This window comes from Chanodichthys erythropterus, chromosome 9, assembly GCF_024489055.1.
Source record: "Chanodichthys erythropterus isolate Z2021 chromosome 9, ASM2448905v1, whole genome shotgun sequence".
NCBI lineage: Eukaryota > Metazoa > Chordata > Actinopteri > Cypriniformes > Xenocyprididae > Chanodichthys > Chanodichthys erythropterus.
The window spans coordinates 2,338,432-2,348,195 of record NC_090229.1 but is presented as its reverse complement, the minus strand read 5'-3'; the positions used below and the strand labels follow the sequence as shown (position 1 = coordinate 2,348,195).

General features: G+C 39.5%; 1 protein-coding gene across 4 annotated transcripts; it reads left to right on the top strand.

Moving 5' to 3' along the window:
• Positions 1-416: 416 nt before the first annotated feature.
• On the top strand, positions 417-9,598 carry LOC137026174 (polyunsaturated fatty acid 5-lipoxygenase-like). 4 transcript variants are annotated; one of them, XM_067393420.1, is made up of 14 exons: positions 417-566; positions 1,533-1,731; positions 1,819-1,900; positions 2,675-2,797; positions 2,939-3,045; positions 3,133-3,305; positions 3,657-3,809; positions 3,923-4,120; positions 5,059-5,145; positions 6,860-6,933; positions 7,066-7,175; positions 8,990-9,090; positions 9,168-9,338; positions 9,419-9,598. In XM_067393420.1, exons 1-14 carry the CDS (start codon positions 417-419, stop codon positions 9,596-9,598), a joined length of 1,908 nt encoding a protein of 635 aa, XP_067249521.1. The 4 variants fall into 4 exon arrangements, with proteins under 4 accessions (XP_067249521.1, XP_067249520.1, XP_067249519.1 ...); XM_067393419.1 differs by having other exon boundaries at positions 6,851-6,933; XM_067393418.1 differs by having other exon boundaries at positions 6,764-6,933.
• The last annotated feature ends 166 nt before the right edge of the window (positions 9,599-9,764 follow it).

Sequence of the window (9,764 nt, the reverse complement as noted above, 5' to 3'; positions counted from 1 at the left end):
AATTGGATGACTAGTAACTTCCTACTCATTTACGATGAACTCAAAGTAGCAAAAAAAAAACAAACAAACAAAAAACACTCAAGCAATGTAAGTTGTCATGGCATGTGGCATCCAAATTGTGGAAATTCTGCTCACTTAAGAGCCAGTGGGTAGAGTTTGATGGTCTACTAACCACACCCTAAGCCTACCCATAACTCCACCCATTAGGTGACGTCATTTGGCTCTGCAAATTTTTAACGACCAGCAGAAACATGTTGATGCCACTATCTCTTGATAAAGATCACTCATTTATCATCAAAAGTTAGAAAGACCACACCCCAAAATAACAGGCAAAGCCGGAAATTATTTAAAAACTTTAAAAAGCCACAGGTGTGAGAGAAAGCCACCTGTTGTACTTTTCCTTCCATACGAGCACAATGTTCAAGTACGCAGTGTCTGTCGCCACTGGCAACCAGGATTTTGCTGGGACAATTGATTATGTTTACCTGACGCTGGTGGGTACGGAGAGATGCAGTGACCAGACTCTACTAGACAAATCTTACTTTGATCGTTTTGCAAGAGGATCGGTAAGAATGTTTTTTCCCCTCACAATTTCAAAACAAATTCGATGGAAAGAGTCATTTTTATGTATTGAAAGAATGAAATTTACCACATAAAAAAAAACAGAATACATTTTTCACTATTTAAACATGCACATTTAATTTATTGATATCTCATGATTACAAGACACTATTATATTACACTGGTTTATGATTTTTTTAAAAGTCGTCTGCTTTAGCAATAAAATGTGCTATTTATTATGTATTTTGATGTGTTACATTTTACATCTATGCATAGTACCTTTGACCTGTCCTGTTTATGTAACACTTTATAAAGCAGCAAAAGGGTTAAATAAATTAAATTTAGTATGAAACAAAAGGCAAAAAACTATTATGTACATATTTTAGTCCTATTCAGAATCTAGGAATTACATTACGCAATACCACCAGCTCCAGGTTGCATCATTCATTGTTTATCTAAAAAGCAAGTATACTGTCATAGATTTCTTCATAGATCCAGTCAAAGATGATTTTAGTCATTTCTGGTTTAAATTGCGATCCCTTACCTTTATTACTCACTTATCCTACGCCATTCCCAAGTCAAGGGTCGTATAGACTGACCCAATAGGATTTCTGGAAAACTAGAGACAATCAACATTCATAAGCAATACCACATGATTCCTGAATATCAGCACAATTACAAATGTGATATTGATTTTATACAACATTTCAATAGCATACATTTTAGACTCAGAATATTGTTTTTGCTCTATTTTGCCAACGGAAATATCTCCAATGAAATCTCAGAGCAGCACAGTGATGTTTGGATCAGCCTTTTTGAACAAATAGTTTGACTGAATGATTCAATGACTCACTCGTTATGACAATGATTGCTGTTTCATATTTAAAAGTATAATTTATAAAAGTATAATCCGACTGTTTCATTGAACGGGGCTCCGAATTGGTAATGTCTAACAGAAGCTGTTGTTAAAGGTCATGTCCTTTGATGTCAGTGTGAACGAGACCCTTGGACATATTGTGCTGGTGAAACTTGAGAAGAAGAAATTCTTGTTCAATAATCAGTGGTACTGTAAATATATCAATGTGACATCACCCTCTGGAGACAGCTTTGAATTCCCCTGTTATCGCTGGATAGGGAATGAAAAGGAAGTTTCTCTCCGAGAAGGCATAGGTGAGTCCTGTCCCAACTCTGTTCACTATCTTGTCCTGAGTGAAGCTTGTCACAAATACTGACATTTCTGTGTTTTTGTTCTTTTAGCTCTATTGCCTCAGGATGATCAAACCAGTTTGCTAAAAGAGCACAGGCGCTCGGAACTGGAATCCAGACAACAACTGTTCAGGTCTGATGCCACACTTACAATCCTGGAAAATATTCTGTCATTTGGTGGTGTAAATGTTGTCTTTATTTACCTCCAGATTTTTTGTTGTTGTTGTTGATTTGTTTTACAGTGTACATTTACAGTTTAAAAGGATCCTATAATGCTCCTTTCACAAGATGTAATATAAGTCTCTGGTGTCTCCAGAATGTGTCTGTGAAGTTTCAGCTCAAAATCCCCCACAGATCATTTATTATAGCTTGTCAAATTTGCCTCTATTTGGGCGTGAGCAAAAACACGCCATTTTTGTGTGTGTCCCTTTAAATGCAAATGAGCTCCGCTTTCCAGAAGAGGGCGGAGCTTTAACAGCTCAACAACAACAAAGCTGGAGAATCTCACGCAGCCAAAATGAGGAAAGTGTTCAGCCTTACATTGTTCAAACCGGAGTCGACACTGATGGAGAGACTCAGGAAGAAGTTACAACTTTTAGAATGAAACTGAACATTTCTGAATGGTTGTGTGTGTAAATTTTAGGATTATTGATGTCACTAACCTGGGAAGAAGCTTGTTGTAGTCCCTACCAGCCATTTGTTGTAGTCCTTAAAAAGCAAAATCTCCCTTTGCATTGAAGTGTCGTAACTTTGAAGATGTTGTTTTTGCTCAGACAGCAACATTACACACTAACTAAAGTCAAATCATATTCAATGTTTCACATGCTGTCATTTAATTTATACTAGAGGGAAAACTTTGAGTATCACCAAATATAATTCTCAGTCCTAAGACTGCGTTTTCTTGAAGGTGGAAGGAGTGGCGCCTTGGTTTCCCCATGAGCATGGATGTCAACTCAAGCAATGAACTTCCTTCGGACATTCAGTTTGAAGCAGCAAAAAGTGTGGACTTCAATTCGAATTTCATTATAGCGTAGGTTACACTGTCTGTGTTCATCCCTTTGCATGCATCCCTAACAAATATGCATGTTATGTGACACTGTTTGACCAGGAAATATTTCAAAATAAATGGAGAAACAAGTGAAAGCATCCGGCTGTATTTTTCCTCTTTCAGGATCACGAATCTTGGTCTTAATAAACTAATGAGCTTGTTCCAGTCCTCTTGGATGGATATTGCAGATTTTGGAAAAATATTTTTGAATATCAAGAACCACGTGTCAGGTTTGTAAAAATGAGCTGTCCACTGACACACATTGTTTGCGTACCTCTAAACTCACTGGCAGGTGACTTTATTATTCCCTTTGACAGAATATGTGATGCAGAACTGGAATAAGGACTCCATGTTTGGCTATCAGTTCTTAAACGGCTGCAATCCTGTGATGATCCGTAAGTGCATGAAACTTCCAGACAATTTCGCAGTCACGCAGGAGATGGTGAAGGGCTCCCTGGATAGAGGTCTCACACTACAGGAAGAATTAAAGGTCAGAAAATAATACTCGGTCCTGAGTGTTGTAGACAGTAAATTGGCTACAGACGAGCAGAGACTATGGGAAGACGTGTGGTGATGAAGCAGATCAGAGAGGTATGAGGCTTTGTTGGTGTGAAGAAGATCTTTAAAATGGATCCGTTGTAGGACAGGAAGCCAGTGAAGCTTCTGGGGGACAGGGATGATATGGTAACAGGCGTGCAGCGGAGGTCCGGATATGCTGGGGTTTATTTTGGGTTTTGGATAATGTGCCATAAAGAATGCTATATAAATGCCATAAATGAATGAAATGAAATTTCTCCAGTGTCACTCTATGACTCCAACACTAAATACCCCTCTATTGCAGGCAGGAAACATCTACATCACAGACTATGCGATACTGGAAGGAGTTCAAGCTAATGCCACAGACCCGAATACCCAGCAGTATTTGGCTGCTCCCTTCTGCCTGCTGTACAAGAACAGCCAGAAAGAAATTGTGCCGATTGCTATTCAGGTGCCTGTAGAAATAGTAATTTAGTAAAACATTACTTAAAAACAAAAAGTTAGTGCTTGATGTTTTTACCAAATATTATATTGGGTTTTCCTTGATATCTAAAACAGCTCAGTCGTCAGGCCACTGCTGGGGAGGCGAACACTGTCTTTCTCCCAAGCGATAATCAGTACGATTGGATGCTAGCCAAGATGTGGGTGAAATCCTCCGACTTTAACTTCCACCAGCTGGTCACACACCTTTTCAGGACTCATCTGATACCTGAAGTTTTTGCCATAGCCATGTACAGACAACTCGCTGCAGTCCATCCGATATACAAGGTAGTCATCCTTTATCGACCCCCTGTGGTGAAAGTCAAGTTGTTAATGTTGTGTGTATGTCTATGTGGGGTTTTTTAAATATTCTTTAGGACAAACAATGTGCAAATTCAGTCAACACCATGGCACCATTTCTTCTTAAAGGGTTAGTTCATCAAAAAATGAAACTTCTGTGATTAATTACTCACCCTTGTGTCGTTCCAAACTCGTAAGACCTACATTAATCTTTGAAACACAAATTAAGTATTTGTATTTGAACGCAACCCGAAAAAAATGACGGAAAAACATACGGAGAGCATCAGCTTTCGTTTTCGTTTCTTAGTACGTTTTTCATCTTCAAACCTTCAGCTGACAGAGTTTAAATTCCATCTGGCTAGCATGCACTTTCCATAATGTTTACGCATTAGGACAGTAGGCGGAGAGTAGGCGGTCTTTATTGGCTGTTCAAACAGATTCAACTACACTATGAAAGCAATCCGGTCGGATGCGTTTTCGACTACCTCTGGAAGTGGAGGAAAGTGGACAAGCTCAAAACATTTTAGACCCCATTTACACCTGTATTTAGCACTGTCCACTTGTGATCCAATCAACCAAAACACAACTTAAAACAGGGCCTTATGAGGGTGAGTAATTAATGACAGAAATTAAATTTTTTTGGTGAACTAACCCTCTAAAACCACAGTGTACCAAAGACAGATTCAAAAAAGCGATTTGGATCCGCCAATGTTTCATCACAAACACGTGACCAATCCCATCAGCAAGGGCCTTTTCCTGTCAGTCAGTTATGATGAACTATAAGCTTTTCTCTACTGACTTTCTATATTTTTCTAAGGGAGTTTTTGGTACCTGTGGTACAAACACAGAAACATGTGGCCTAGAGTGGCTTATTGTTTTATTGAAGGGCAGTGCCAGTCATTGCAGCCTACATTTTCTCCTTACAGTTACTGATACCTCATGTCCGTTACACCATTGCCATCAACACTGCGGCTCGTGAACAACTCATCAATGAATCTGGGGTCTTTAACAAGGTATCTTTAAATCCTGAATAAACAACTTTTCATTTTCATCTCCGATATCTCTGGTTCTTTCACATGACTTTGAGGTCTGAAGGTGCATACAATCTTAACCCATCTTTATGACTTTTAGTCTGTGATATTCTTTCATCTAGCTTCTGTTTTGTAGACTTTACTGCACTTTTCTAAATATATGTCCACAAAATGTAGTTTGTAGACAAAAAAGGGGCTTTCACACTCGAAGAACGTTTTCGCAGTTCCTTTAACTATTGCCGGAAGTACCCGCTTTTTGGCATTTTTTCACTGCAGGTACTGGGAATGATTTTAGTTAGAGGAATGCATTTGGGGGGACTTAATTAGCTCCTACTTCAGAACAGGGTGTGACCCAGCACCATAGGAAATACCAGTGACATAAGAGTACGTTGATTGGCCGAACACATTTTTTAAAAGATGTGTCAAGTCAAGTCACCTTTATTTATATAGCACTTTTTACGATGCAGATCGTGTCAAAGCAGCTTTACATTGATAACTGGTATATAATTTTGGTTGCACAGCAGCTCTTAAAGAAAATGGTGTCAATGCAGGAAGATCAAAGCACTGTTGAATATCAAATGTCAAGTGTCCCCAACTAAGCAAGCCAAAGGCGACAGCGGCAAGGAACCCAAACTCCAACAGGTGACATCAGGTGGTAAACAAGTGGCAAATAGTGTTAAATAGAAACCAGGCTTAGTCGGGGGGCCAGTTCTCAACTGGCGAACAGTGCTTTGTTACGACTCAGGTAACTATCATAAGTCTGATAGGATCGCAACATTTATAGTATTTATTCCAGTTCAATCAAGTTGATGATCGTATTCATCACGCCGGTATGGACGGTTTGTTTAGGAGCAGTGCCACTGGCTGTCGTGTCGATGAGGCCTTCACAATGGATGATCTAGTTGACTCAATCTCTGCTGATACTTCAGGGCTGCGTTGTGGTCGTGTGAAGGCGTAGGTCCTCAATCTCAATTCGATTGACTACAGTGAACCTCGGGATAAACAGAAAGACTAATATTAGCATAAAATGCTCACTGTGTAAACACACAGTTTACATATACTAAATAAATATACAGCAAAAAGAAAAACATACAGAGAAAGCTAAATTTATGACATTTACCTGTCGCCTTTGTCTGCGGAATTGTGTTCTTTTCTCAGCCTCGATAATATGTAGAACTACAAGTTGTCTTAGAAGATTTTTTTTTCTTATGGGGGCGTTCCAGATGAGGTTGGAGATGGGAAAAAACGCTAATTTAATGTCCCAATTCATACCTCGTTGAGTTCCATGCGAGAGCATATCGTGTTTTTGTGTCAGTCATGGCAAAAACAGAATAAAAACATCAATTGCATAACTTATACGTCTACATTCCATCTCTGTTATCATGAAACTCACAACACACAACATAAACCCTGATCACGGCATCCTCTATCCCTCCAGTTGTTGAATGTCACGCTTAAATGGCATGCGTCACTTCAGAGGAAAAATGGCCCTAGTGGAACATTTAGTTCCTGCCCAGGTAGCTAGTTCCTATAACTGAGTTCTTATAACTTCCCACTGCAAAAGTCTGTAAAGATTCACTGGTGTCGTTGTGTTTCAAAGTCTAATAGCGCTGGTGGAACTGCAATTGTGGAAGTGATTCAAAAGGCCATGAAGACTTTAACCTATAAGTCCCTGTGCTTCCCTGAGGCCATGAAGGCTCGAGGAGTGGAAGATCTGCCCAATTACTACTACAGAGACGATGGCATGATGGTCTGGGAGGCAATGAAAAGGTAACACAAAAATGTACAGATGTTCAAATGCTCATGGTTCAAATGCTTTGAAAAACAAAGAACAAATTGGTCAAGCATTTGACACCAATATTTGTTTTTGAACTTGCTGATTTATCATTTATCTTCCTCCAGTTTTGTTTCTGATGTGGTGAAGATCTACTATGGCAGTGATGAGAAAGTTCAGGAAGACAAGGAGATTCAAGCATTTGTTAAGGATGTTTGCTTTGGTATGAAGAATTGTGGTGAGTACAGGATCATTTTACTAAAATGTAAGTGTGTTCATGTATGTGCAAGCATACATGTAAGTGTTAATGTGTTACCCCCTCCCTGATCCACAGAGAGGTCCCGGGTTCAAATCCCGGACGAGCCCCCAATTCTCACAAGCTTCCCCAGTCTAGGGTTAGGGAGGGAGTAACAAGGGATCTTATGAACAAAAAGAATAATAGAAAAAAAAAACTTAAAAGGCAACCAAGAGCTCTCCTCTCCTGTCCCAGAACTCCACAAAAATCACATAGATGTTGTACACCAACAACAAGAAGATAAACACTAGTGGTGGCGCTTTCTAAATATGCTGTGAAGCTTTAAATCGGAGTGTGTATCAAACTGCCAAAGACATGATTTCAGTAAACAAGGCTTTGTTACACCATATCGTCTGATTCACACTGTGCTGACACGACTGTCCTAGTGACAACAGCCAATCACATTACTTTACTGGAGTTGCATGAACTCAAAGGCAATCTGACTGGCTGACACCTGCTTTGGTGCTAGAAAAGTTGAAAATATCTCAACTTCTGCCGCAAACAACGCAAGGCAACGGAACCCACAATTCAGTTCGCCAACACATGATGTCACCCATTAAAAGTAAAGGTGTCCTGTGTGAATTTCAATGGTTCGCCACTAGGGGGTGACGATCTCTGTGAACCCATTAACCATCATCTATATATGATTCTTACCTAATATCGGATCGGTTTTATACATTTGTAGACATATACGACAAAAATGAAGAGTTGTAGTTAAAAGTATCTTAGTGGTCAGTTTAACCAAGCTCTCCATAAAACAAACAAAACAAGCCATACAATTTAATAACATTTTTTTATGCATGTTTGGGCTGACTTTCCACTGGATTTACACTGTTTTGACCAGCAGGGTTCACCAGCAAGTGCCGTTTCGAGCGCTTAGAAAAGCAATTGGTTCAACTGATCTGAAATTTCAAAACACTTCATTTCTCCAATCACTACACAGGAGGAAACACGGACATTAACAAAAATGGCATCCAACTACCTACTGCTTCCAAAATAACAAACAAATTGTAAACTGTTTCAATTTAAATCCCACTTTAAAAGTGTCAATGAACTTGATTAACAAAACAGATTAGCTACTTTAGTGAACAATGTGTACTCCAACAACAAGAAGATAAATACACAATAATAGCACACTTACGTCTGGGCAGGAGTACACCCTCTCAGCAGCCTGGAGACAAAAAGGTCTGTTCAAACTGAGTTTCCTCTCCAGCTTCCTCCACAAGCATCCAAACGGAAACAAGCAGTGGAAGAATCAGCTGGTCTCCATTAAGCTTTGCATTGAGAAGAGAGAAAGCAAGCAAAACACCAAAACATGGCACATAAAAATTAATAAAAGTAATTCACCCTTTGCCAGGGGTTTGATTGTGATCTGATCAATCATTTTGTCCGACAAGCAAACCAGACAGGAGAGTTAGCAGATTAACGTTGGTGGACTTGAAGCTAAACTCCTTCTGATGTTCATTCATGTTTATTGCATGCTATAACTAGTAGTAAAGAGGAAGAGATGATTGGTTGAACTGAGGCTATACAGTGATCTGTCACGACACATTAAAGAGACACAAAATGATATCTATTCTTTGAATTTCTTTAAAAAATTACAAAATTTGAAAGCTTTCATACCAAAAGTAACCTGCTCTGTCTTGTCTGTTGGCATGTTTTTAGGATGTAACAAGTGTTTGTATGCTTTCATATGCATTGTGTTTACATCACTCTTAAATACATACAAAAGGTAAACATGTAGCCAATGTTCACAGAGTTTCCGGATTCCCTGAAAACTCAGGAGCAGTTGGTCGAGCTCCTGACTGTTGTGATTTTCACAGCTTCAGCACAACACGCTGCAGTCAACTTTGGACAGGTGAGTTTACACACTCTTTTCAGGACGAATATAAACTATGTATGGGCTGATATCTGCGCGTCTGTCCTGTGTTTCAGTACGACTGGTACGCCTGGGTCCCAAACAGCCCTTCCACCATGCGGAAGCCCCCTCCCGCACAGAAGGGCCAGGTGGATATGAAGTACATCATGGAGAGTCTGCCGGACCGCGGATGTTCCTGTTGGCATCTCGGAGCAGTTTGGGCCCTCAGTCAGTTCCAGGACAATGAGGTTTGATGACCGATTCTACAGAACTAGTTTTCCTACAAATTCTAAGTTGTTTTGATTTGATTTGGGCATATCTTCTCCAGCTGTTTTTAGGAGAGTATCCAGATAAGTACTTCACTGAACAACCGGTCATGAAAGCCATTGAGACTTTCCGCAAGAAATTAGCTGAAGTGACCAACATCATCAAGAGCCGAAATGAAAATCTGAAACTGCCCTATTGGTATCTGTCTCCAGACCGAATCCCCAACAGTGTGGCCATCTGAGAGTTTGCAAACCCTGTTTGCAGCTATTTTAGCCAGTTTATAGAGAAAGGGCAGAGGAAAACTTAACTGTATTTCACAACATGACACAATAATAAAATAATTGCTATAGTAACTGTAAGGATTTTAGTGCAAATGCTAATCTGGATTATATATATCAAGAAGTTAA